The sequence below is a fragment of the Pistacia vera genome, unplaced genomic scaffold (genome assembly GCF_008641045.1).
Source record: "Pistacia vera cultivar Batoury unplaced genomic scaffold, PisVer_v2 Contig341, whole genome shotgun sequence".
NCBI classification, from domain to species: Eukaryota; Viridiplantae; Streptophyta; class Magnoliopsida; order Sapindales; family Anacardiaceae; genus Pistacia; species Pistacia vera.
This window is the reverse complement of record NW_022196159.1, coordinates 198,771-225,548: the sequence shown is the minus strand read 5'-3', so window position 1 is coordinate 225,548 and position 26,778 is coordinate 198,771. Positions and strand designations below refer to the sequence as shown.

Below are 26,778 nucleotides of genomic sequence, written 5' to 3'. Positions count from 1 at the left end.
CAGTTTTACTTTTGAGTACAACGTTGAAAATTAAGTCTCATTGCAGAATCTCTTTTCCGATGGTGAATGCCATCAGGATTTTTTCCGCATAGAAACATTAAACACTTCAATGGACAAAGATGTCATATTTTCTAAGATATCTGCTTGTCCTTTTCTTTTGCTACTCATGTCAAAGGTTGCGTTCACATAATCCATTCGGGGAATATATGCCATCTTTTCAGGCATTTTCCTTTGTACATGTTAATGGAGAGTGTACCCTTCTTCTGCTTCTTTACCTTTTTCATTTGTTTCTCAAGCATTAAGTTGTTATTAGCAGTTGATACCATTACTCCAGGCAAATTCATTCAAGATGGTGAGACCTTGGTTTCACAATCCCAAATGTTTGAGCTAGGCTTCTTCTCTCCAGGGAAATCAAAGAATAGGTACCTGGGAATATGGTACAAGAAGAGCGCCGAGACGGTTGTGTGGGTCGCTAATAGAAACAACCCAATTATCGAGCCACATGGAGTCTTAACCATTTGCAACGATGGAAGCCTTGTTATTCTTAACAAAACAGAGGGCATTATCTGGTCTTCAAACACATCCAGAAGAATGGAAAATCCAGTGGCACAGCTCTTAGACACTGGAAACCTTGTTGTTAGGAACAACTTTAGCATGAATACTTCTGAAAGTTATGTATGGCAGAGCTTTGATTATCCATCAGACACTCTATTACCAGGTATGAAGTTGGGCTGGGACTTGAAGACCGGTCTGGAGAGACACTTAACATCATGGAGGAGTGCTGATGATCCATCCCCTGGAGAATATACTTTCAGACTTGACATTAGTATTTTACCTCAATTATCTTTATACAGGAGATCAGTGAAACTTAGCCGTCGTGGACCATGGAATGGAGTTAACTTTATGTCAATTCCTTCGGATCCAAACTTCAGTTTTGATCCAATTCTGGAAGATAATCAGGATGAGATTTATTACATGTACGAGTCCTACAACAACCCAACCGTTATGTTATTAAAACTCAACTATTCAGGTAAGATGCAGCGGCTAATATGGAAAGAGAGGAGTTCTGAGTGGAAAGTTGAGTTCTCAAAGCCAGCTGAGGATTCCTGTGAATATTATATGAAGTGTGGTGCTAATACCGTTTGCAGCATTAACAAGACACCTATTTGTAAGTGTTTGAAGGGGTTTAAGCCCAAATCACAGTACAATGGGACATGGCCTACAACATGTGTGACAAATTCTGCATTAGATTGCAAAAGTGAAGATAGGTTTGTGAACCTTTCTGGGATTGAATTGCCTGACTTGCTCAAGGTTTCATTAAACAAGAGTATGAATCTGAAGGAATGTGAGGCTGAGTGCTTGAGGAGCTGTTCTTGTAGAGCTTATGCAAATTCCAATGTCACTGGAGGAGGCAGTGGCTGTTTGATGTGGTTTGGGGACTTGATTGACATCAAGAGAATTACCGACGGAATGGATATATACATAAGAATGCCAGCTTGTAAACCAGGTATATATGTTTTGTTTTATTATGCAGTGTTATTTTTGTTTGGCTTAAGGTAGTGTTTGGTTTATTATTTTGAGTAGTATTGTTGAAAAAGATGAGTTGGATGTTATTACGAGATAGGATTTAAACTTCAAAAAAACCTCCTAAGTTTGTTAATTTACTAAATACCCCCTATAATAAAACATTAAAAATTAACAGAAATACCCCTACCCACCCATTAAATGCCGACAACCAACTGCCACAGCTGAAGGGTGGCCAAAAGTCACCGTAATGGCACACAACCGGCTGGAAAAGACCAGATCTACGACCAGATGTGGCCAAAGATTTGACCGTCAATGGTTAGATCTTTGGCTGTGGATCTGGTAAAAAAAGGCTAGATTGACGCACTACTGACCAGATTCAGCCGATAATGTGTCATTATGCCATATTTCGACCATCTTCCGGCAATGGTGGTCGGAACCTGGCAAATGTGGGTGAGTGGGGATGTTTTTTTGTCAATTTATAAACTTTTTTTGTTGGGAGTATTTAGTTAAATTAACAAATCTAGGGGGTTTAAAAATAGTTGAATATAATAGAAGTGGATTTTAAGAATAGGAAAACAAATATGTATTTTGGGTAGGAGTACATGATAAGAATAATAAAACAAATAGACTCTAAGTTTTTAATTACATATTAATCTCATCCATAGCAAAAAATATAAATTGTTAGCTACGTAAGCACTTTTAGCTGTGTCACTTTTAGCTATGATAAGCTACAAAAAATTGCATTTATAGCTAAACCATTTAGTTAAACAAATTCATATTTTTATATACAATGAACACCATAGCTAGAAATGCATAATGTGGTAGTGTATGCTTTCTTTTATTATGCAGTGTTATTATTATTATTATTATTATTATTATTTCACTTCTATGTTATGCTAAAGTTTTATCCAAAATAACTCGAGTTGAGATAGTGAATCACAATGCACTTTAGCCTCCTTGTATCAGGAAAGAGGTCCGTGTATACTTTTGCGGGCAAAAAAAGCAAGGAATTTTATTTTCTTTCGAATGACTTCCTTTGATTACAATGACATATTTTGGATATAGGAAAGAAGAAGCTGCTTTTGGCAGTTGTAATAGTTGTTTCTCTGATGGTGCTTCTTCCTGCATTTTACTTCCTTTGTTATAGGAGGAGAAAACTGAAGAAGAAAGGTAACTTCTAATTTGCACCAATCTCTTATACATATGCATATGAAACAAGCATTAGCACTCACATTTCAAGTTTGGTCTTGCAAAAACAGAGGAGACTAAGAAAAGCGAGGATATGCTACTATTTGATACAAGTATGACCATGAGGACTGGTGCTAATGAACTCTGTGATGGAGACAGTACTGGAAAAGGTAAGAGTAAGGATCTTTGGTTGCCATTGTTCAGCTTTGCAAGTGTATCCGCTGCTACGAATAACTTTTCCCCAGAAAATAAGCTAGGAGAAGGTGGCTTTGGACCTGTCTACAAGGTAGTACTCTCATCACTTTAAACAAAGTACTCTTGAATTAATTGCAATATTAAAGCGGATTCTTGAGATTATGGATGTTCCATTGCAGGGAAAACTACTTAATGGACAGGAAGTTGCTGTGAAAAGGCTTTCAAGGTATTCAGGGCAAGGACTAGAAGAGTTGAAAAATGAGACCTTGCTTATAGCCAAGCTCCAACACAGGAACCTTGTTAGAGTCTTGGGTTGCTGTATGGAGGAAGGAGAAAACATTTTAATCTATGAATACATGCCTAACAAAAGCTTGGATTCATTCCTTTTCGGTGAGTATTTTTTGTCATAATAGAACACATGTTCCCTACCTTACTATATGATATAAAATTTTATGATGAGAATATTTCTTTCATAGTAACATCATATGTTTGATCTTTTGATAAATTGCAACAGATCCAAGAAAAAAGGGTGTATTAGATTGGACAATAAGGGTTAGGATTATAGACGGGATAGCTCAAGGACTCTTGTATCTTCATCAATATTCCAGGCTTCGAATTATTCATAGAGATTTGAAGACTAGTAATATACTTTTAGATAATGACATGAACCCCAAAATATCTGACTTTGGCTTGGCAAGAATGTTTGCTGGTGATGAGATACAAGCAAATACTCAACGGGTTGTTGGAACATTGTAAGCAAATTATTATTATTGAAACTACTTCTAATCCTTGCAAGATTTAATTTTCTACCAGTGTTTTCATTATGTATTCAAGATAGTAAAATATTTGATTAACTGGTGAATTTCAGTGGTTATATGCCCCCTGAGTATGCACTACAAGGCCTCTTCTCCATAAAATCTGATGTGTATAGCTTTGGAGTATTGCTTTTGGAGATAGTAAGCAGCAAGAAGAATACAGGCTTCTACCACAGTGGCTCTCATAATCTTCTTGGATATGTAGGTGACAATTGTGTTTCATTTATTTTCCTCCAAACATATTGAGTTATAAGAAGTGCATAATTGGATTGGAAATGTTAAGAATTTGATCACCTCAAAGGTTCTATTTTTTTTTTTTTTTTTTTTTTTCAGGCGTGGTTTTTTTTTTTTTCAGGCGTGGAAACTATGGAGAGATGACAAGGCTTTGGATCTGATGGATCCTGTACTGGAAAACAAAGCATCATATCCAAGTCTTCTGAGATACATTAATGTTGCACTTCTGTGTGTGCAAGAGAAAGCAGCCGATAGACCAACCATGTCAGAAGTAGTCTCAATGCTTACCAATGAGCTTCTTGTTTTACCTTCTCCCAAGCAGCCAGCTTTTTTTCATGTGGGAATTTCTCAAAATTTAATCCAAGCTTGTTCAATGAATGACATAACAATCACAGAAATGGAAGCTCGATAGAAGGCTTCACCGCAGTTCCTGATTTGTATATTCGGTGCTTAGAAGGCTTGAAGTTGATGTAAAAATTAATAATTCAAAGAAGAAAAGAAACAGATAACTAGGACTAGGAGTCAAGAATATAATTTTCAATTTCATAACTTCCATCATTCTGTTGTGTATTTGTTTGGTTAGGGCAAGGGACAAGTGGACATGTAACAGGGATTATCTAGAATTACATGATTTAGCCTCCAAAAATTCTACGTAGTTATAATGTTGGGACCAATGTAATTAATTTATTATTATGAAGATGTTATAACTTGATAGATGTATAATTATAATAATTATTTTTTTGATTAAAAAATTATTATTTTAATTTTTAATTTTATAATTCATGTTTTAGTAGTATTAGGATTTCAATTCATGTTTTAGTAATATTAGGATTTCAATTCATTGTTTTAGTAGCATTAGGATAGTATGGGAATAAATATCAAAGAGTCATTGTAGAATAGAGTGATCAAATTCGACAATTTCACTACATTAATCAAATGGATATTAATGTCTTTCTTAATCATCTAAATGAGCAATAAGTCGGGTATATTTTAACTGAAGAAGAAATCATTACTGAAATTAGACAAGTTAAGGAAGGAGATAATCCTGAAGATGATAATATGGAAATACCAAAAGATTCTTGTCAAGGAGTTTTAAATATGCTTGAGAAGCTAGGAATATTTTAGCTTTAACAAGAAGGTATCCATGTTAGTGACTTATTATGAACCCACAAGATATGGTAACAACTCTAAAGCATAAATCATTGTCCCAAACAACTTTAGATAAATATTTTATTTCATCTTAAATCTTTAATGTAAGATAGTATATATTTTTTGTAATATACATATAATTATAACTATGTAGAGATAAGTTCCTTAAAACGAGACCTAGAAAAATGATAACTTATTACAATGTGAAATTCTTCATGACTATATAGAGATTATTCCTATATAAAATATCATTTTAAAGAGGTTCTACTGTATATATATTTCATTGGACTTTGAGAATAATGAGGGTTAATGTGACATCAGAATATACTTAGATAGAATTCACCCCAAAAGCTAACTAGAGAGAAGAGTGAATTTAATCACATATATACTCTATAACAGTCAACCAACTTGATGGTGGGACAAATTGAATTTCTAATAACAATCCACCAACCAAGTAATGTGGGACAAATTCAACTTTTAACATGGAAGAGTTGAACATCTAGTGGCACAACTCTTAGACACTGGAAACCTTGTTCTTTGGGATAATTTCAGCGTGGATATTTCTGAAAGTTATGAGGTGGCAGAGCTTTGACTATCCATCAGACAATCTATTACCAGGAATGAAGTTGGGTTCGGACTTAAAGACTGGTCTGGAGATATACTTAACATCATGGAAGAGTGCTGATGATCCATCCCTTGGAGGTTATACTTTCAGATTTGGCATTAACATCTTACCTCAATTATTTGTTGTGCAAATTGCACATGTTGGTTAATTAAAATATTGTTGAATTAGACTATTATCTAAGCCCAAGTATGACCATAGAAGTGAGTTAGCCAAAGCTTTTTAAAGAGTGGTGGAGATTTAGCCGAGCGGCTAAGTGGTAGCCAAGCAAGTATGTGGTCATGGTTCGGCAAGCAATCACTTTATGGCCAAGTGAAATGGGTGGCAAGGGTTTACTCTTGAAGGCTATAAATAGGGGGATTTCATTATGGTTTTTTAAGTATCCCAAGAAGAAAGTGAGAATTAGAAAGCTGTGTGGGAAATTCTCTTGGGTGTAATTATTTATGAGAAAATTATTGAGAATGTGAGTGATTGTAATCTTCTTGAACGACAATGGTTTTTCTCGGTTTTGGAGTTTCCACTTAATTCTTGTGTTGTGAGATTGAGTTTTCAATTCTCCAATTTCTCTATCTCTATATTGTGTGACATTTATACCCAACATTGTCTATATACAGGAGATCAATGAGACTGGCTCGTAGTGGACCATGGAATGGAATTTACTTTGGATTGATTTCATCGGATCCAGACATGAGTATTGAACCAATTCTGGTTGATAGTCAGGATGAGATTTATTACACATACAAGTCTTACAACAACCCAACTATCATGCTATTAAAACTAAACAAATCAGGTACTGTGCAGCGGCTAATATGAAAGAGAGAAGCTCTCAGTGAATGCTGTGTACTCAGGGCCATCTGATCCCTGTGGACATTATGGGAATTGTGGTACTAATACCGATTGCAGCAATAACAAGACACATCTTTGCGAGTGTTTGAAGGGGTTTAAGCTCAAATCACAGCACAACCAGACTTGGCCTAAAACATTTGTGACAAGTTCTCGATTTGATTACGAAAGTGAAGGCAAGTTTATGAAGCTTTCTGGGATTAAATTGCCTGACTTTCTAGAGGTCTCACTAAACGAAAGTATGAATCTTAGAGATAGTGACGCCAAGTGTTTGAAGAACCGTTCTTGTAGAAATTATGCTATTTCTAATGTAACTGGAGGAGGCAGTGGCTATTTGATGTGGTTTGGGGACTTGATTGACATCAAGAAAATAACAAACGGAATGGATGTATACATAAGAATGTGAGAGCTTCAGAATAAGGTATGTTTTATTTTATTAGGCAGTGTACATGCTCTTGTTGACATAGTGAAACAAAATGCATTTTAGCCTTACTAGTTTTAGAGAGAGGTCTGCGTTTTCAATCAGACTTGAGTAGTGTAAATAAACGTAATGAATATTCACTCTTCTCATTCATAGCTTAAAAGAATACATATTTATATACACTTGTTATCAATCTAAATTAGGATAAAAGTGATCCCTATAATCAAGGATTTTAATGTGATCCCTATAATCTAGGAAGTCATATACATCTATAACACTCCCCCTCAAGCTGGAGTATAGATATCAATCATACCCAGCTTGTTACAAAGATAATCAACTCGAATCCCAGTTAGAGCCTTTGTGAAGATATCTCCCAATTGTTCTCCAATCTTCTCGTACCCAGTGGAAATCAGACCTTGTTGTAGTTTCTCATGGATGAAATGGCAATCGATCTCAATGTGTTTTGTTCGTTCATGGAACACTGGATTATATGCAATATGAAGAGCCGCTTGGTTATCACACCATAATTTCGCTGGTACTGAAGTTTCAAGGCCTATTTCAGTCAGGAACTGATATATCCACATTATTTCACAAACAGCTTGTGCCATAGCCCTATATTCCGACTCTGCACATGATCATGACACAACATTCTACTTCTTAATCTTCCATGATATTAAATTTCCTCTGACAAAGACACAATAGCCTGATGTGGATCTTCTATCTACCTTGGAACTTGCCCAATCTGCATCTGAGAAACATTCAATATGAGAGTGACTATGATTGGCATATAATATACCGCGTCTAGGGGCTCTTTTCAAATAACACAAGATCTGCTCCAAAGTCGCCCAATGATGAACTATTGGGGAGGCCATAAATTGACTGACAACACTTGCTAAATATGCAATATCTGGACGAGTCACCGTAAGATAGTTCAACTTCCCGACCAATCTTCTATATTTCTCAGGATCTCCAAATAGTTCACCATCTTTCGTAAGCTGTACATTAGGAACCATCGGAATACTACATGGCTTTGCCCCCAATTTCCCTGTCTCGGTTAATAAGTCGAGCACATATTTCCTCTGAGAGAGGAATATACCTCGTTCGCTCCTTGTAACTTCAACCCCTAAAAAATCCTTCAATATCCCTAAGTCTTTTGTGTGGAACTGGGTATGGAGAAAAGACTTAAGAGATGTGATGCCCACACTGTCACTCCCAGTAATAACAATATCATCCATATACACAACTAGAAGAATGATGCCAATTTCAGACCGTTTGTAGAAAACAGAATGGTTAGTTTTGCATTTCAGCATACCAAATCTCTCAACAGCCTGACTAAACTTTCCAAACCAAGCACGAGGACTCTGTTTTAAACCATACAGAGATTTGCGAAGATAACATACTTTCCCATACTCCCCCTCAGCAACAAACCCATGAGGTTGCTCCATATATACCTCTTCCTAAAGATCACCGTGAAGAAAAGCACTCTTGATGTCTAGCTGATGCAAAGGCTAATCATAAGTCGCTGCCATAGAGATAAACAGCCGAATAGAGGTAAACTTAGCCACAGGGGAAAAAGTATTAGAATAATCAACTCCGTAAGTCTGAGCATATCCTTTAGCAACCATACGAGCTTTTAGTCGAGCAACTGACTCATCTGGATTAACTTTAACTGTAAACACCCATTTGCATCCAATTGCTTGTTTCCCTAAAGGCAAATCTACCAATTTCCAAGTACCATTGTCATCTAAGGCATTCATTTCCTCTATCATTGCATTACGCCAATCAAGATGAGAAATGGCTTCATGACCAATTTTAGGAATAGTAATAGAATTAAGGGAAGCAATAAAGGAGTATGATGAATGTGACAAATGATCATAAGAAACACAAGAAGAAACAGGATAAGTATACTGTCATTTACCTTTTCGCAATGCAATAGGAAGATCATCACTTGAAACTGGATCGGATGACGAAGAAGTTAGTGCCGGACATGAAACAGGAGGAGGTGGACAACGAGAGTAGACTCTGACAGGAGCAGGATCAAAGATAGGAGCTGATGTAGGAAGCGTAGGAATAGTGATAGGGTCAGAGACAGGAGCCGGTTCAGATATTGGTGCAGGGGAAGTGAAGGTATAAACTAACAAATCATCATTATCATCATCCTTCAGACAATCTGTAGGAGAAAAGGGAAAGTATGGTGTTTCTTCTAGAAAGGTAACATCAATGGAAACAAGATACTTATTAAGACTTAGACAATAACGTCGATATCCTTTTTGAAGTCGAGAATAACCAAGAAAGACACATTTTAATGACTTGGGATCTAATTTAGTGACTGATGGTCGAACATNAAGGGGAAACGAATCATTTCAATGGTTAACTTACAGTGAAAAATTTCCATCAACCAACTTGAAGCATCCTATTTCATATGTCGTCGCAAGTGGTTTCTAAACTATAGTTCTACCATCATTCCACCACTCATTTCAATCATAGGGTTAAAATGATGACAATTCAAAACATAAGAACACCAAGAGTTATAATAAAGGAGTGAGCCACATGAGCAAAATAATTTAGCAAATTAAAATTTTGTTGATAAATAGTTTGACTCTCTAAATCGAGTAAAATTCTGTAAAGTCTGGCTACTAAAAGTTTGAACAACCTAACTGCTGAGTCTATCTTGTTCCTCTAAGTGGCTCATCTTCTGCACTGTACTCAAAAATTAAAAAGGTGTACTTTACAAAGAAGGGAAGATATACCACAACATAAGGCGATAAAGAAGCCTCTTTTACAAATATTAAATTAACAATTATTGTAGAAGAAAAGACATATCATATCAAGTCTAGTGAAACTAGAGATCTTGTAATTAGTTACTTGTAGATTTAAACAGAAATGGATTAAACGTTGTCATATAATTACTTAAATAGCCTAAAAGGAAATGAGACATTCGGTGTGAATCTAACTATAAGTAAAAGTTAAACATTAAGAAAAAATATTAAAACCAAGACTCTAGTTTGGTTCTCATAACATGAAGAAACTAGGCCACCTAATCTGTCATTAAAAATTAAAACATATTCAACTCAAATCATATAAAACTAGGTTCCAACGACAACTAGAATCAACATTACAGATCAAGAAAGATATATATATCACTCTGAGGAGTTTATGCCTCGGATTATACACAACAATCTTTTATTCAAATAATTCNGGTGTAATTATTTATGAGAAAATTATTGAGAATGTGAGTGATTGTAATCTTCTTGAACGACAATGGTTTTTCTCGGTTTTGGAGTTTCCACTTAATTCTTGTGTTGTGAGATTGAGTTTTCAATTCTCCAATTTCTATATCTCTATATTGTGTGACATTTATACCCAACATTGTCTATATACAGGAGATTAATGAGACTGGCTCGTAGTGGACCATGGAATGGAATTTACTTTGGATTGATTTCATCGGATCCAGACATGAGTATTGAACCAATTCTGGTTGATAATCAGGATGAGATTTGTTACACATACAAGTCTTACAACAACCCAACTATCATGTTATTAAAACTAAACAAACCAGGTACTATGCAGCGGCTAATATGAAAGATAGGAGCTCTCAGTGAATGCTGTGTACTCAGGGCCATCTGATCCCTGTGGACATTATGGGAATTGTGGTACTAATACCGATTGCAGCAATAACAAGACACATCTTTGCGAGTGTTTGAAGGGGTTTAAGCTCAAATCACAGCACAACCAGACTTGGCCTAAAACATTTGTGACAAGTTATCGATTTGATTGCAAAAGTGAAGGCAAGTTTATGAAGCTTTCTGGGATTAAATTGCCTGACTTTCTAGAGGTCTCACCAAACGAAAGTATGAATCTTAGAGATAGTGACGCCAAGTGTTTGAAGAACTGTTCTTGTAGAAATTATGCTATTTCTGATGTAACTGGAGGAGGCAGCGGCTATTTGATGTGGTTTGGGGACTTGATTGACATCAAGAAAATAACAAACGGAATGGATGTATACATAAGAATGTGAGCTTCAGAATAAGGTATGTTTTAGTTTATTAGGCAGTGTACATGCTCTTGTTTACATAGTGAAACAAAATGCATTTTAGCCTTACTAGTTTTAGAGAGAGGTCTGTGTTTTCAATCAGACTTGAGTAGTGTAAATAAACGTAATGAATATTCACTCTTCTCATTCATAGCTTAAAAGAATATATATTTATATACACTTGTTATCAATCTAAATTAGGATAGAAGTGATCCCTATAATCAAGGATTTTAAGGATAGAGGTGATCCCTATAGTCAAGGATTTTAATGTGATCCCTATAATCTAGGAAGTCATATACATCTATAACACTCCCCCTCAAGCTGGAGTATAGATATCAATCATACCCAGCTTGTTACAAACACTACAACAAAAAGGGTTTTTAGCTACAAATTTTTTTGTTGTTAAAAACCTAGAAATTGTTGCGGTATATGTTTAGCAACGAAAAAAAATCATCGCCATGATCGTCGCGGTAAGCATGTCGCGCTTGATTTTAGGTGACAATTTGTTAAAAGTCGTCGCTAAATTTGGCGACAAACCAAAAAATTGTCGCCTATACCATTTTCGTCGCTAAAACTAATTACCGGTGAAATATTAAATGTCGTTGCCTAAAGTTAATAGCAGCGTACTCTCTATTGTGTCGCCTACTCTATACTGCGACGAGATGTGTGTTTTTGTAGCTTAACATATATAGCGACGAGATGTGTGTTTTTGTAGCTTAACATATACCGCGACGAGATGTGTGTTTTTGTAGCTTAACATATACCGCGACAAGATGTGTGTTTGTGTCACTTAACGTATACCACGACGAAATGTGAATTTTGCTCGCCTACAATATACCGCGACGAAATGTGCATTTTTGTTGCATAAAGTTAATAGCAACATTATAATTGTATGCATAGCTTAACGTATACAGTGACGAAATGTGACGTTTTGTCGCCGAACATGTAGTGCGATAAAATATGTGTTGTTGTCGCCTAAAGCTAATAGCAACGTATTCTCTGTATGTGTCATTTAAAGTATAACACGATGGTACTTTATATTTTATCACTTGAAACTATTAGCGATGAAACGTAAAAGTCATCGACAAAACTTTTCAACGTAGAATGTATTTCATAGCTAAAAGTCTACAACGTCGAAATATAATTGTGGTCGCTTATATATATATATATATATATATATATATATTAAAGATAATAAACTCGAATCCTAGTTAGAACCTTTGTGAAGATATCTCCCAATTGTTCTCCAATCTTCACGTACCCAGTGGAAATTAGACCTGGCTGTAGTTTCTCACGGATGAAATGGCAATCGATCTCAATGTGTTTTGTTCATTCATGGAACACTGGATTAGATGCAATATGAAGAGCCGCTTGGTTATCACACCATAATTTTGTTGGTACTGAAGTTTCAAGGCCTATTTCAGTCAGGAACTGATATATCCACATTATTTCACAAACAGCTTGTGCCATAGCTCTATATTCCGACTCTGCACTTGATCGTGACACGACATTCTGCTTCTTGCTTTTCCATGATATTAAATTTCCTCCGACAAAGACACAATAGCCTGATGTGGATCTTCTATCTACCTTGGAACCTGCCTAATCTGCATCTGAGAAACATTCAATATGAGAGTGACTATGATTGACATATAATATATCGCGTCCAGGGGCTCTTTTCAAATAACACAAGATCTGCTCCAAAGCCGCCCAATGATGAACTGTTGGGGAGGCCATAAATTGACTGACAACACTTACTGAATATGCAATATCTGGATGAGTCACCGTAAGATAATTCAACTTCCCGACCAATCTTCTATATTTCTCAGGATCTCCAAATAGTTCACCATCTTTCATAAGTTGCACATTAGGAACCGTCGGAACACTACATGGCTTTGCCCCCAATTTCCTTGTCTCAGTTAATAAGTTAAGCACATATTTCCTCTGAGAGAGGAATATATCTCGTTTGCTCCTTGTAACTTCAACCCCCAAGAAATACTTCAATATCCTTANTATGAAGTTTTTAACTTAAAATTTTTAATTCAGCTTTCATACTAATCTAAGAATTCTTGTCCTCCAGCAGCTTCCCAGATTACAAATTACAATAAAAATCTACAAGGTAAAACATAATAAGATATTCTAAGCATTATAAGAAGAAAAGTCATGAGCTTTCATTGTTGCTTGAAAAATGGCTTCATGCTTATATTTCGACGAAAAATTATACTAAAGCATTGAGAAAACGAAGCATCAACAAGTGAAATATAAAAAGAGAAAATAATTACAAGAACAAAATACAAGACAAAGAAATACTACCACTAAACTTCTTGAAAGCAAGAAAAAATAACATGAACACAACAGCAGAGGGATGAATGAAAAACTTATGAGACGAACATAACATGATTCTAACCATATTTTGGGCATCTGAATCAACAACAGACAACGAATGGTATCCATAAACATCCTAATTAACCAATTTCTACTCTTCTGCCTTCTTTCCTACAGCCTCAAGTTTGAAATTAGTAAAACCCCATATAAGATTAAAAGAAAAAGATCAACAACTTTCTCACAACGTTAGGTTAAGAAAAAAATTCGAAGCCCAACAGTAAAAATTCCATTAGTGTGAAGAGTGAAAAATTGGTTAGTAGAGAATTTCATAGAGCTCATAGTATCAACAACCATGAAAATCAAAAGCACTTCCCCAACTCTTGTAGAGATCATAAAAGTAAAAGTAATATTTCCATGAGCTTCAGAATTAAGTGTCCTGGTAAATGATGAAGCTTTGAAATATTTTATAGAAGCAAAATGTTGCTCAACCGAAATTCATCCATCAAGACGATCGTTGGAATACTTCGTAACTCCAAAGAGTCCTATTTGCATGTGAAAAGCAGTAACAATAGTTGTCAAAATCAACTAACTTCAGCGCTCAAGCTGAACATATAAATATAAATTTTAACATCATTTAGATTTGGAAGCAAACTGTAAAATAAACGTAATGAATATTCACACTTCTTATTCATAGCTTAAAAGGATACATATTTATATACACTTGTAATATTCTAAACTAGGTAGGTGATCAATCTAAATTAGGATAGAAGTGATCCCTGTAATCAAGGATTTTAATGTGATCCCCATCATCTAGGAAGTCATATACATCTATAACACCCCCCCTCAAGCTGGAGTATAGATATCAATCATACCTAGCTTGTTACAAAGATAATCAACTCGAATCCCAGTTAAAGCCTTTGTGAAGATATCTCCCAGTTGTTCTCCAGTCTTCACATACCCAGTGGAAATCAGACCTTGTTGTAGTTTCTCACGGACAAAATGGCAATCAATCTCAATGTGTTTTGTTTGTTCATGGAACACTGGATTAGATGCAATATGAAGAGCCGCTTGGTTATCACACCGTAATTTCGCTGGTACTGAAGTTTCAAGGCCTATTTCAGTCAGGAACTGATATATCCACATTATTTCACAAACAGCTTGTGCCATAGCCCTATATTCCAACTCTGCACTTGATCATGACACGACATTCTGCTTCTTGCTCTTCCATGATATTAAATTTCCTCCAACAAAGACATAATAGCCTGATGTGGATCTTCTATCTACCTTGGAACCTGCCCAATCTGCATATCAGAAACATTCAATATCAGAGTGACTATGATTGGCATATAATATACCGCGTCCAAGGGCTCTTTTCAAATAACATAAGATCTGCTCCAAAGTTTCCCAATGATGAACTGTTGGGGAGGCCATAAACTGACTGACAACATTTACTGAATATGCAGTATCTGGACGAGTCACCGTAAGATAGTTTAACTTCCCGACCAATCTTCTATATTTCTTAGGATCTCCAAATAGTTCACCATCTTTCGTAAGCTGCACATTAGGAACCATCGGAACACTACATGGCTTTGCCCCCAATTTCCCTGTCTCAGTTAATAAGTCGAGCACATATTTCCTCTGAGAGAGGAATATACCTCGTTTGCTCCTTGTAACTTCAACCCCTAAGAAATACTTCAATATCCCTATGTCTTTTGTGTGGAACTGGGTATGGAGAAAAGACTTAAGAGATGTGATACCCAGATTGTCACTCCCAGTAATGACAATATCATCCACATACACAACTAGAAGAATGATGCTAGTTTCAGATTGTTTGTAGAAAACAGAATGGTCAGTTTTACATTTCAGCATACCAAATCTCTCAACAGCCTGACTAAACTTTCCAAACCAAGCACGAGGACTTTGTTTTAAACCATACAGAGATTTGCAAAGATAACATACTTTCCCATACTGCCCCTAAGTAACAAACCCAGGAGGTTGCTCCATATATACCTCTTCCTGAAGATCGCCGTGAAGAAAAGCATTCTTGATGTCTAGCTGATGCAAAGGCCAATCATAAGTAGCTGCCATAGAGATAAACAGCCGAATAGAGGTAAACTTAGCCACAGGGGAAAAAGTATCAAAATAATCAACTCCGTAAGTCTGAGCATATCCTTTAGCAACCAGACGAGCTTTTAGTCAAGCAACTGACCCATCTGGATTAACTTTAACTGTAAACACCCATTTGCATCCAATTATCTGTTTCCCTGAAGGTAAATCTACCAATTTCCAAGTACCATTGTCATTTAAGGCATTCATTTCCTCTCTCATTGCATTACACCAACCAGGATGAGAAAGGGCTTCATGAACAGTTTTAGGGATAGTAATAGAATCAAGGGAAGCAATAAAGGAACATGATGAATGTGACAAATGATCATAAGAAACACAAGAAGAAACAGGATAAGTACACTGTCGTTTACCTTTTCGAAATGCAATAGGAAGATCATCACTTGAAACTGGATCGGATGATGAAAAAGTTGGTGCCGAACATGAAACAGGAGGAGCTGGACGACGAGAGTAAACTTTGACAGGAGCAGGAGCAGGAGCAGGATCAGAGATAAGAGCCGATGTAGGAAGTGTAGGAATAGTGACAAGGTCGGAGAAGATGCCGATTTAGATATTGGTGCAAGGGAAGTGAAGGTATAAACTAACAAATCATCATTATCATCATCCTTCAGACGATCTGCAGGAGAAGAGGGAAAGTATGGTGTTTCTTCTAGAAATGTAACATCAATGGAAACAAGATACTTAAGACTTAGACAATAACACCGATATCCTTTCTGAAGTCGAGAATAACCAAGAAAGACACATTTTAATGACTTGGGTTCTAATTTAGTGACTGATGGTCGAACATCCCGAACAAAGCAAGTGCTACCAACTACCCTAGGTTCAAGAGGAAATAATGCTTTGTTAGGAAAAAGAATACTGTACGGGGTCTCACCATGAAGGACAGAAGACGGCATACGGTTAATCAAAAAGCAGGCAGTGGAAACAGCATTAGCCTAGAATGGTATATGAACATTCATTTGGAATAATAACGCTTTGGCAGTTTCAAGAAGATGTCTGTTTTTCCGTTCTGCTATTCCGTTTTGAGATGGAGTATCAACACATGAAGTTTGATGAAGAATGCGATTCTGGGTCATGTAATTTTGAAAAGAAACTGATAGATATTCTTTTGCATTATCACTGCGCAATGTATGAATAGAAACATTGAATTGAGTTTTAATCTCAGTACAAAAAGCACAGAAATAAGAAAACAAATCACATCAGAGTGAGCTAACTCAAAGGGAGAATTAACTATTTTATTGACTCTAGGACTAAAACTAACACGATGATGTTTAGCAAACTGACATGACTCACACTATACTATAGACACTTTATTAAACTGAGGACACAATCTCTTCAGTGAAGGAAGAGATGGATGGCCCAACGACAATGTGCTTAAAACGGGGATGCAACACTAGAACAAGCGACAAGTGTAGATTTTGGTCTGTCGAGAATGTATAAACCTGTAACACCTGCTCTTTACTACTATTCTTAAAGTTCATACTATGTAAATTATAGAGATACATAGCGTATGAAAAATAGTGAGCTCAAATTTTTCTTTACTCATAAAATATAATTCTTTACCAATACAAAATACTATGTATTAAAAACTTTCTACTTAATACAAAATATCATAACTGGTGGACAGTAGTGCCAATACTCTCCGCTCCTCGACGTTCATCCGACCGCTGCTCCTATTTCCTGCAAAACAGGGAAGAACAATAGGGTGAGCCCAACAATGCTCAGTAAGTAATTCCTCTACTACCTGTCCCCGTAACTCACTCTTTGGTTCTTTTCTTACTCTATCGTTCTTCTATTTCTAATTCTCACTGTTTTTCTCTTTCTTTCTAATACTTTTATTCTCCTTTAACTCTGTTCTGCTCTTTTTATTCTTTCTTTCTCTCTGTTCTTATTCTCTTATTCATACTCACCATGAAGGAAAATCATGGTTCTCTCTTGTTCTCATCATACTCACCATGAAGGAAAATCATGGTTTTCTCTCTCTTATTCTCGTCATACTTTCACTAACCATGGAAGAAATCATGGTGCATGCATGTATGAGATGTACATGCAACTAATGCAAAAGAAATACATGTTTCTTTCTTTTACTCTCTATTCTTACTAGCTCAAACTCTCTCATTCTTTCTCATACTCTCTCTCTTTCTATCTCATTCTTTCTCAAGCTTTCTCATTCTTTAATTCTCTCTATTATCTCATTCTCATTTCTCATAATTCATTTCTACTAACTTGCTCTTTGAATGTCACAGCCCTGTCGTATCGGAGGCCCGGCCAGGACTTCTCTCGCTCTACGTGACTTCTACTGATTCTCTTTCTGTCTCTCTTNTCATGATTGCCATTTGCTCCCGTTGTTTTTGTTGAACTTTGACATCAGCACTGAAGGGTAACAACATGTTCAACACTTCATAAGTCTTCTTAAACTCCATAAAATAGGCTGTAAGAGACTTATCTTGTTTCTCTTCATGGTAGAATGCCTTACACACTTCATAAATATGATAAACATTCCCTTTTCTAGAATACAGAAACTCCAAATAATTCATCAGCTCTTTAATAAACTCACAATGATTAATTAGGCCAAGTACCTCACCGTCAATAGAGTTCCGTATTTGTAGAATCAACCGAGCATCATCCTGGAGCCATGTCTTTTTCAAATCATCCTCAGGTGGATCATCAGTCATATGATCATCTTTATCAATACTCCGCAAATACAGTATAATGGTTTTACGCCAATCATGGTAATTAGTTATACCAATGAGCTTATGTTATGTAATTTTCGACATCGTTGGTATCATTTCCATCACTGGCTTTGTATCAGACATGTTTTAAATAGATGATAATCCCAATGCACACCAACAAACAGTTAAAACAAAGCAAACCAACTAAATTCAGTGACAGACCAAATCAATCAATAGTCACCACCAACCAGAGGCCACAGCAAGCAAAAAACCAATAACCAAACGAAAACAAAGTGCCGAAAGATCACAACTAAGTCCTCAGAAATATCCAAACAAAGGACAGCAGTGAACCAGTAAGAGATTACCCAATCCAGCACGAAAATGTGCTGTACAAGTACCGACGAAGCAGACGAAGAGAATTAGAGGAGAAGTCAGCTATGCACATGCTCTCACGCCCCGGCGCATGTTACTGTTCACCGAAGTTTCAGGTGGCGCGTGGAGCTCACGCGCGGCGATTCTGATGGCTAGAACTTAGGGTTTTGCCTATCAGCGGCTTCTGAATCTCCCTTGGGTGGCGGTGTTGAACAAATCTCAACCTAAACAGGTTTTCCCAATTTGAAACCCAAACCCTAATTTCCCAATTTTGAAACCCAAACCCTAATTTCCCAATTTTGAGACGCAAACCCTAATTATCTTTTAAGGCTCTGATACCATGTAAATAAACGTAATGAATATTCACTCTTCTCATTCATAGCTTAAAAGAATACATATTTATATACACTTGTTATCAATCTAAATTAGGATAGAAGTGATCCCTATAATCAAGGATTTTAAGGATAGAAGTGATCTCTATAATCAAGGACTTTAATGTGATCCCTNAGAGAAAATGGGAGATGAAGAGGCGGTGGAAATGGGTGAAATGAAGGGGTTTAGAGAACTAAACTCTTATTAGCTCATATAATAAACACTCTTTCCCATTTTGCCCTTACTCTTTCTTGAAAATTCCACCTTTATCCTTTGATTCATTGCACTCACACCCCCACACTAACCTATTCTCCATGAAATTTCATTGCATTTTACTCCCAACTTTTCCTATTAATTAGGGGCAGAATGGTAATTTTTCCCTTAGGAAAGAATTCTCTAGAAACTCAAACAAAAACTCAGTCGGCCCTTCACCGCGGCGAACGATTCTCTGTCGCCCCGACGAAGAATTATAGAACCGACATTGCCATACACAAAGCCAACGCCGCCGCGGTGAAGACTACAACTCCAAAATCCGTTAAGTTTTGATCAATTTCAGGGTAAACACTCAACCTAACCCAAAACATAAACTCAACCAAGGGCCAACCAAACAACATGAATAATATACAAACTCATTTAGGGGCAATTCAATAAACCTTGTGGCCATACCATAAACAATGGCTATATATCTCAAGTGGGGCATTACAAAACCTCCAGATTCATGTCCTTTACCAATAATCTTCTTCGTCGTAAGATCCTGAAACAAGCAATAATCAAAAAAGAATAAAATACAACAATTAAGAGCACGAGTAAGTTGGCTAACATAAATCAAATTGAAAGAAAAATCTGGTAAATGTAAGACATTTGACAAGGGAAGCTGAAGAATAGGGGTAACTGTGCCAGACCCAAGAACGTAGGATGGTGACCCATCTGCTAAAGTCACATTCGAAAGGGTTTTTGATTGATACGTAGCAAAGAGACTAGGATTACTTGACATGTGATCTGTTGCACCAGAGTCAATGACGAATTTGGAGGATAAGGAAAGGAGACATGTATTTGGCTTACCTGAGTCAGCTATAGCCATGACAGGAGTAGGTGAAGCCTTTAATGATTCCTGGTACAATGAAAACTTGACAAATTCATCTGTAGAGATAAGAACTGACTAATCCGAAGTATCATTGGTGGATGCAACTGTAACACCTGCTCTGTACTACTATTCAGATAATGCATACTATGCAAATTATAGACATACATAGCGTATGGAAGATAGTGGGCTCAAACTTTTCTTTACTCATAAAATATAATTTTCTACATATACAAAGTACTCTATATTAAAAATTTTCTACTTAATATAAAATATCATAACTGGTGGACAGTAGTGCCAATACTCTCCGCTCCTCGACGTCCATCCGACAGCTGCTNTAATGAATATTCACTCTTCTCATTCATAGCTTAAAAGAATACATATTTATATACACTTGTTATCAATCTAAATTAGGATAGAAGTGATCCCTATAATCAAGGATTTTAAGGATAGAAGTGATCTCTATAATCAAGGATTTTAATGTGATCCCTATAATCTAGGAAGTCATATACATCTATAACAAGTAGGATTCAAATGGTCACAAACAAGATGGTGACATAAATCCCAAAATATCTGACTTTGGCTTGGCAAGAATGTTTGTTGGCGAAGAGATACAAGCAAATACTTGACGGATTGTTGGAACACTGTAAAGTAAATTTGAAATTTTGAACTATTTTTAATCCTTGCCCATACAGTATTTTCTTGTTTTGTCTTCATTATCAATTCAAGATGGTAAAATGTTTGTTTGAATGATGAAGTTCAGTGGTTATATGTCACCTGAGTATGCCCTGCAAGGCCTCTTCTCAGTAAAATCTGATGTATATAGCTTCAGAATACTGCTGCTGAAGACTAATAAGCAAGAAGAACACAGGCTTCCACCATAAGGACTCTCATAATCTATAGGATATGTAGGTGACAATATTTTTTATTTTTTTATCTTTTTTCTATAATGTATTAAGTTACAAGAAGAATATTATTGAATTGTTTGATGTCCATAGTCTTTCTATAAGTATAATGGAAAGGTTAAGAATTTGATCACTTCAAAGGTTTTGCTTTTCTTCGGGTGTGGAAACTGTGGAGAGATGATAAAGCTCTGGAGTCTGGACCTGATGGATCCTGTATTGGTAAACGAAGCATCATATCCAATTCTTATAAGATACATTGAAGTGGCACTCCTCTGTGTACAAGAGAACGCAACCAATAGACCAACCATGTCAGAAGTAGTCTCAATGCTTACAAAATGAGCTTCTTGCTTTACCTACTCCAAAGCAGCCAGCTGTTTGTTACATGAATAGTTCAAAAAATCCAATTCCTCCTGTATCAAATCCTCCTACATGCTTGCCTGAAGCTTGTCCAATGAATGACATAACAAATACAGAAATGGAAGCTCGATAGCTTTCGTGGCCTCAGTTCATGGTTAGTTCCTATTCAGAGTTCATCTCGGTTGTAAAAGTTAAAATGACAATGTCTACATTAATTACTACTAAATTGCAAAATAAAACTGCATGCTTATTAATAAAACCATTTATATGTTGTTTTGATGATTTTGTTTTCTTTGTCTTGCTATTAGGAAAATGCAACGCATTGAATTTTGGATATCTTATATCTTTTGATTTTCCATGTGTGTTTCTCCTAACCAGAATAGGAAAATTAATGAACCTGTTGAACCGTTGAATTTTCTTTATGACAGGAGAGCGTATTTCAACATAACCGGAGACATATCATAAGATGGAGAAAAAATGAATGAGACAAAACAAGACTGTTTTGTATATTCAGTGCTTAGAAGAAAAAGAAGCAAATAGCCTTGGAGTCAGTATGTAATTTCAATTCCTTACATTCCATCATTTAGTTTTTGACTATTTTTTGCCAGTTTTTTGGATATAACTTTGGTGGAGTCCGAAGTTAAGATTGCAGGCATTTACCATGAAGTCTACGACTAGTAGTTGTCTCCATATTGTTCTAATTTCAAATCCAATAAGTGGAGGGCCTTCAGCTGTCAAGAATGACCAAAAACAAAAGTTTTGATAGCCACAAACAGAAAAGTTTCTCCTGCATTTGTAAGAGGTCCTCCATTTCAAGTTGACAAAGAAACCATATCACACAAATTCCACAACTATTATAGCATACACAAATAGAGACCAATTTTCATGAGGTGAGAGTGGAATTTGGAATCTTACATCATTTGGTTAGAAAAAATTGATTTCTCAAATAGGAGTGATCACTATCTACAGTAAGAGGATAATATGCATTTCATATTTTCTATGAAGCCACTGATTGCTAATTGATATGTTTGAATTTTTTTTAATAATGCATTGACTTAACTTTTTGGCTTTTAGATGCCATGTAATTCCTTTATGTTAATAGATTTTGCTATTGGATTCAAGATTTCTGCACTTTGCCGTTTATGACAATTACTCCTAAGTTTACACTGTGGTAATGAATTTTTGCTGGTACTATGATTTTGCCCTTCTTTTAACTAATCATCTGCCTGTTCTGTCCTTTCTCTTGTTATGCAAGAGACAAGATTTAGTGGTCTCCTCACTGAACCAATATATCAAATTTTGCATGAACATAATCAGGAAAAAATTGTATGCAATATTCTTGAGGATGTTTATGTTCAATCAGGAAAAAAGAGAACTTATGCAGTACTCTGTGGTATCTTTATATTTGCAATATCAATATGTCTGGCTTACATCTCCCAACATTCCGATATTTTTACTAACAGATGTATGAATGAAGAGCTTTCTATTCTTCCACATCTTTAGCTCTTTCATTGTTTTATCTGGCATTAAATTGTCATTAGCAGCTGATACCATTAGTCCGGCACAATTCATCCATGATGGTGAGAAGTTAATTTCATCAGCCAAAAGGTTTGAGCTAGGCTTCTTTTCTCCTGGAAGCTCAAAGAACAGGTACCTCGGAATATGGTACAGGAAAAGCCCTGAGATGGTTGTGTGGGTTGCAAACAGAAACAGACCTATTATAGATCCTCATGGAGCCTTAACCATTAGCAATAATGGAAACCTTGTCCTTCTTGATCAAAGAAAGGGCATTGTCTGGTCTTCAAGCATATATAGAAAAGTAAAGAATCCAGTGGCAGAACTCTTGGATTCCGGAAACTTTATTCTCAGAGACAATTTAAGCACCAGTTCTGACAGCTATCTGTGGCAAAGCTTTGATCATCCATCAGACACATTGTTGCCAGGCATGAAGTTGGGCTGGGACTTAAACGCTGGTCTGGAGCTATACTTAACGTCATGGAGAAGTGGTGATGATCCATCCTCTGGAGACTTTACGTTCAGACTTGACATTCATGTGTTACCTCAAACGGCCATATACAGGGGATCAATTAAATTGGCCCGAACCGGACCCTGGAATGGCGTTTACTTTGGAGGCACTTCTGCAAACCCAAATTTGCTTTTTGTACCAATTTTGGTACATAATCAGGATAAGATTTATTACAGGTATGAGTGTTTCAACAATCCAATTATTATGCTATTAAAAATCAACCAATCAGGAATGATGCAGCGTCTAATATGGAAAGAGAGGAGCGCTGGATGGGATATCGTGTACTCAGCTCCAGAAGATTTGTGTGAAAATTATGGTAGGTGTGGTGCTAATGGTGTTTGCAGCATTGACAAAACACCTATTTGTGAATGTTTGAAGGGTTTCATATCCAAGTCAGAACAGAATCAGTCTTCAGCTATAACATGCGTGCCAAGTTCCTCATTAGATTGTACTAGTGGAGACAGGTTCACAAAGCTTGCTGATATTAAATTGCCTGACCTTCTAGAGGTCTCACTTAATGAGAGTATGAATCTCCAGGAATGTGAGAACAAGTGCTTGAAGAACTGTTCTTGTAGAGCTTATGCCAATTTCAATGTTACCAGAGGCAGTGGCTGTTTGATGTGGTTTGGTGACCTGATTGATATCAGAAAGCTCCTCGAAACCAAAGGGCGACAGGATGTATACATACGAGTAAAAGCTTCAGAAGTAGGTATGTTTATTTTCATAGTGCTACTCTTTTAACTTATTCTATAGAATAGGTAGACATGATAAGCTTTACCCCTCAGATAAATTTTTTTTTTATTTCTTTTTCACTTTTGAACTTGCCTTTTCTCAATTGGGAAACTATCAACTCTTGGCTGTCACAACTTTTCAATCAATCTGTTCTGGTTGTGGTGGCTGTGCATGATGTTTTTTTAATCTGCTTCTTCAGTGTTAATTAATAGAAACGAAACTAACAATGGATTTTCAACAGATCCAGCACAAAGGCCAAATAAAGGAAACAGGAAGAAGTTATGGATAATGGTCACTATTGTCACTTCTCTGACAATGGTCACTTTGGGTTCTATTATTCTTTATGCGAGGAGAAAGCTCTTAAGGAAAGGTAACACTTTCTGATAGCATGATATGGTTTTGAGTGTAAAAATATCCTTTAAAATATAGATTTCTTTTTCTTTCTTTTTACCATTGTAGGGGAGAATTTGTTACTATTTGATATGGGTATGAGTCTAAAATCTGATGATCCGGAACTCCCTGAAGCAAATAAGCTTGGAAAAAACAGCAGGAGGGAAGTTAAATTGCCTTTGTTCACTTTTGCCAGTGTTTCTGCTGCAACAAACAATTTCTCAGTCACAAACAAGCTGGGAGAGGGTGGTTTTGGGCCTGTTTACAAGGTAAAACTTTATTGTCTAGTAGCAATTGGCCTACTTCTATGAAATTTCAGGTAGAAAACCTTACCAGGTTAAGAAAGTTCCATTTCAGGGAATACTACTGAAAGGAGATGAAATAGCTGTGAAAAGACTTTCAAGAAGGTCTGGACAAAGATGGGAGGAGTTACGAAATGAAGCCGTTCTTATTGCCAAGCTCCAGCACAAAAATCTTGTTAGACTTCTGGGATGTTGCATTGAGCGAGATGAAAAGATTCTGATCTATGAATACATGCCAAATAAAAGCTTAGATTTATTCCTCTTTGGTTTGTATATCAGACAGTTTCAGATATATTTATGACTGTTATCTTTTTTACGGTTTTTCTTTCTGAATTTTACTCTCAATTTCGTTTGATGTGAATCAGATCCAACCAAAAGCAAGAATCTAGATTGGGGCATATGTCTTCTTATCATTGAGAGAATTGCTCAAGGGCTTCTTTATCTACACCAATATTCTAGATTGCGAATTATTCATAGGGATTTGAAGGCTAGCAATATTTTATTAGATAAAGACATGAATCCTAAAATATCTGATTTTGGACTGGCCAGCATTTTTGGTGGGAATGAGTTGCAAGCAAACACTAATAGAATTGTCGGGACTTAGTAAGTGCATAAAGTGAACGAAAAAACTAAATTTAAGACTCCTGCATGGCCTGTAGGTTCTTATCTTATTTGTCTAGCAGACATTTCTAATCATGGACTCAAGTATAATCCTGCAATAATTTTTGCCTTGCAGTGGATATATGTCTCCAGAATATGCTATTGAAGGCATCTTCTCAATAAAATCTGATGTCTTCAGCTTCGGAGTATTGTTGCTTGAGATTATCAGTGGCAAGAAAAATACTGGATTTTATCAAACTGGCTCTCTCAATCTTCTTGGTTATGTAAGTAATAAAAGCTGACTACTTTTTCTGCATGGTTCGGGTTCTTTCTAACTGGTTGTCACAGTTGTAAATTTTTCGTGTTGATTTTAAGGCATGGGATATGTGGACAAGTAACAGGGGATTGGACCTGATAGATCCAGTATTAGAAGATGCATCCTCCGAGCATTTACTGCTAAGATATGTTAACATAGGACTACTTTGTGTTCAAGAAGATGCAGAAGACAGACCCTCCATGTCTGATGTTGTCTCGATGCTTCAGAACGAAACTGTACCACTACCTTGTTCAAACCAACCAGCTTTTTCACATTTAAGTAAAGCAAATTCAAGATCACCTCCTGGCAGACCAGAAAACTATTCTGTCAATGATGTAACTGTTACAAGTTTGGAAGCTCGTTAATTTAAAGGATCAGTTTAACGATCTGAGGATAATTCTAACTATATCTTTTGAATTCAAATGTGTATTGCATGTTGCAATCTGTGTCGTGTTTGTAAATTAATGATACATCAATACTTAGTCACTCAAAGTAATAAGAATTCCCTTTAACATTATGATTTTAAGCAAAAGGTTTTGCATATGGTCATTATAACAAATGCTAATCTGATCCCAATCAGATTTAGTATTCCTACTTTATGCAAATTAAGTTTATATTTCTGTAGCCTGTCTTGTAGTGATTATTGGATTATCTGCTGCAAATCACCTTGTAAATTTTGCTGTACGCATCAGAGAAGTGCATTGGATTCAATGACCAAAACTTATCACATATGTGTAGCATTTTGATAGACTTCCCACATGAGCATTACAGAGAATATATTAAAAAGTAGTCCTTGACTGAAGCTGAGGATGATTCTGGACCACGAATAACATATGGTTACTGGGAATTCATAGACTAAGGCAGACATTTTAAAGGACTGTGACAAGTTAGATGGTGAAAGTCATCAAATAACAGCGGTATATGGACCAAAGTCAAGCGACATAGATTTTCTAAGAAGTTAAGAGGACATGGTTTTGGTGGAGAAATTAATAAATAACTTTGTTGTACCCCTGGAAATTATTACTTCTTTCTGACTACAACAACTATTCGAGACTTCAAAGTTTTAAAACGCAGAAAAACTTGAAAGTTGCAGGGAATGGTACAAAGAGGGTAACCTGTCAAATTTTTTTTCCAGCAAGAACTGACCCAAACTGTTCATTAGACCTGTACATACTCTTTA

General features: G+C 36.2%; 7 protein-coding genes across 9 annotated transcripts; 6 read left to right on the top strand and 1 right to left on the bottom strand.

Annotated features, from left to right (window-relative positions):
* Positions 1-378: 378 nt before the first annotated feature.
* Positions 379-2,708, top strand: LOC116138468 (G-type lectin S-receptor-like serine/threonine-protein kinase At4g27290). Its single transcript, XM_031424181.1, has 2 exons — positions 379-1,507; positions 2,593-2,708. The coding sequence occupies exons 1-2, from the start codon at positions 379-381 to the stop codon at positions 2,706-2,708; spliced, it is 1,245 nt and encodes a 414-aa protein (XP_031280041.1).
* LOC116138447 (G-type lectin S-receptor-like serine/threonine-protein kinase At1g67520) lies at positions 2,666-4,371 on the top strand. Its single transcript, XM_031424163.1, has 6 exons — positions 2,666-2,697; positions 2,787-3,001; positions 3,090-3,300; positions 3,425-3,662; positions 3,779-3,926; positions 4,081-4,371. The coding sequence occupies exons 2-6, from the start codon at positions 2,810-2,812 to the stop codon at positions 4,369-4,371; spliced, it is 1,080 nt and encodes a 359-aa protein (XP_031280023.1). The 5' UTR covers positions 2,666-2,697; positions 2,787-2,809.
* Positions 4,372-10,384: 6,013 nt separating this feature from the next.
* Positions 10,385-11,012, top strand: LOC116138466 (G-type lectin S-receptor-like serine/threonine-protein kinase At4g27290). The gene is made up of 2 exons (XM_031424180.1): positions 10,385-10,553; positions 10,612-11,012. The coding sequence occupies exons 1-2, from the start codon at positions 10,385-10,387 to the stop codon at positions 11,010-11,012; spliced, it is 570 nt and encodes a 189-aa protein (XP_031280040.1).
* Positions 11,013-14,543: 3,531 nt separating this feature from the next.
* On the bottom strand, positions 14,544-15,437 carry LOC116138465 (uncharacterized mitochondrial protein AtMg00810-like). Its single transcript, XM_031424179.1, has 3 exons — positions 15,360-15,437; positions 14,705-15,245; positions 14,544-14,650 (listed from the first exon to the last, which is right to left on the bottom strand). Exons 1-3 carry the CDS (start codon positions 15,435-15,437, stop codon positions 14,544-14,546), a joined length of 726 nt encoding a protein of 241 aa, XP_031280039.1.
* Positions 15,438-19,905: 4,468 nt separating this feature from the next.
* LOC116138464 (cysteine-rich receptor-like protein kinase 27) lies at positions 19,906-21,214 on the top strand. Its single transcript, XM_031424178.1, has 3 exons — positions 19,906-20,003; positions 20,734-20,788; positions 20,969-21,214. Exons 1-3 carry the CDS (start codon positions 19,906-19,908, stop codon positions 21,212-21,214), a joined length of 399 nt encoding a protein of 132 aa, XP_031280038.1.
* Positions 21,215-22,384: 1,170 nt separating this feature from the next.
* LOC116138463 (G-type lectin S-receptor-like serine/threonine-protein kinase At4g27290) lies at positions 22,385-23,999 on the top strand. Its single transcript, XM_031424177.1, has one exon. The coding sequence runs from the start codon at positions 22,704-22,706 to the stop codon at positions 23,997-23,999; it is 1,296 nt and encodes a 431-aa protein (XP_031280037.1). The 5' UTR covers positions 22,385-22,703.
* A 237-nt stretch (positions 24,000-24,236) lies between these two features.
* On the top strand, positions 24,237-26,080 carry LOC116138446 (G-type lectin S-receptor-like serine/threonine-protein kinase At1g67520). Of its 3 annotated transcripts, none has more exons than XM_031424161.1 (6): positions 24,237-24,360; positions 24,577-24,649; positions 24,738-24,948; positions 25,048-25,285; positions 25,419-25,566; positions 25,658-26,080. In XM_031424161.1, the coding sequence occupies exons 1-6, from the start codon at positions 24,272-24,274 to the stop codon at positions 25,961-25,963; spliced, it is 1,065 nt and encodes a 354-aa protein (XP_031280021.1). In that variant the 5' UTR covers positions 24,237-24,271; the 3' UTR covers positions 25,964-26,080. The 3 variants fall into 3 exon arrangements, with proteins under 3 accessions (XP_031280021.1, XP_031280020.1, XP_031280022.1); XM_031424160.1 differs by having other exon boundaries at positions 24,450-24,649; XM_031424162.1 differs by having other exon boundaries at positions 24,450-24,649; positions 25,631-25,720.
* The last annotated feature ends 698 nt before the right edge of the window (positions 26,081-26,778 follow it).

Excerpts from the sequence above, each read along its gene's own strand:
- LOC116138468 (XM_031424181.1), top strand. The coding sequence starts at position 379 with ATGTTTGAGCTAGGCTTCTTCTCTCCAGGGAAATCAAAGAATAGGTAC. Across the intron at positions 1,508-2,592 it reads AATGCCAGCTTGTAAACCAG|GAAAGAAGAAGCTGCTTTTG; the intron begins GTATATATGTTT and ends TTTTGGATATAG.
- LOC116138447 (XM_031424163.1), top strand. The coding sequence starts at position 2,810 with ATGCTACTATTTGATACAAGTATGACCATGAGGACTGGTGCTAATGAA. Across the intron at positions 3,002-3,089 it reads GCTTTGGACCTGTCTACAAG|GGAAAACTACTTAATGGACA; the intron begins GTAGTACTCTCA and ends GTTCCATTGCAG. Across the intron at positions 3,663-3,778 it reads CAACGGGTTGTTGGAACATT|TGGTTATATGCCCCCTGAGT; the intron begins GTAAGCAAATTA and ends GGTGAATTTCAG.
- LOC116138466 (XM_031424180.1), top strand. The coding sequence starts at position 10,385 with ATGAGACTGGCTCGTAGTGGACCATGGAATGGAATTTACTTTGGATTG. Across the intron at positions 10,554-10,611 it reads ATTAAAACTAAACAAACCAG|GGCCATCTGATCCCTGTGGA; the intron begins GTACTATGCAGC and ends CTGTGTACTCAG.
- LOC116138465 (XM_031424179.1), bottom strand. The coding sequence starts at position 15,437 with ATGGCAGCTACTTATGATTGGCCTTTGCATCAGCTAGACATCAAGAAT. Across the intron at positions 15,246-15,359 it reads ACGGCGATCTTCAGGAAGAG|TTTAGTCAGGCTGTTGAGAG; the intron begins GTATATATGGAG and ends TGGTTTGGAAAG. Across the intron at positions 14,651-14,704 it reads GAAAAGAGCCCTTGGACGCG|ATTGGGCAGGTTCCAAGGTA; the intron begins GTATATTATATG and ends TCTGATATGCAG.
- LOC116138464 (XM_031424178.1), top strand. The coding sequence starts at position 19,906 with ATGACGAATTTGGAGGATAAGGAAAGGAGACATGTATTTGGCTTACCT. Across the intron at positions 20,004-20,733 it reads GAAGCCTTTAATGATTCCTG|TGGTTATATGTCACCTGAGT; the intron begins GTACAATGAAAA and ends GATGAAGTTCAG. Across the intron at positions 20,789-20,968 it reads TCTTCTCAGTAAAATCTGAT|TCTTTCTATAAGTATAATGG; the intron begins GTATATAGCTTC and ends TGATGTCCATAG.
- LOC116138463 (XM_031424177.1), top strand. The coding sequence starts at position 22,704 with ATGAAGAGCTTTCTATTCTTCCACATCTTTAGCTCTTTCATTGTTTTA.
- LOC116138446 (XM_031424160.1), top strand. The coding sequence starts at position 24,279 with ATGGTCACTATTGTCACTTCTCTGACAATGGTCACTTTGGGTTCTATT. Across the intron at positions 24,361-24,449 it reads GAGAAAGCTCTTAAGGAAAG|GGGAGAATTTGTTACTATTT; the intron begins GTAACACTTTCT and ends TTACCATTGTAG. Across the intron at positions 24,650-24,737 it reads GTTTTGGGCCTGTTTACAAG|GGAATACTACTGAAAGGAGA; the intron begins GTAAAACTTTAT and ends GTTCCATTTCAG.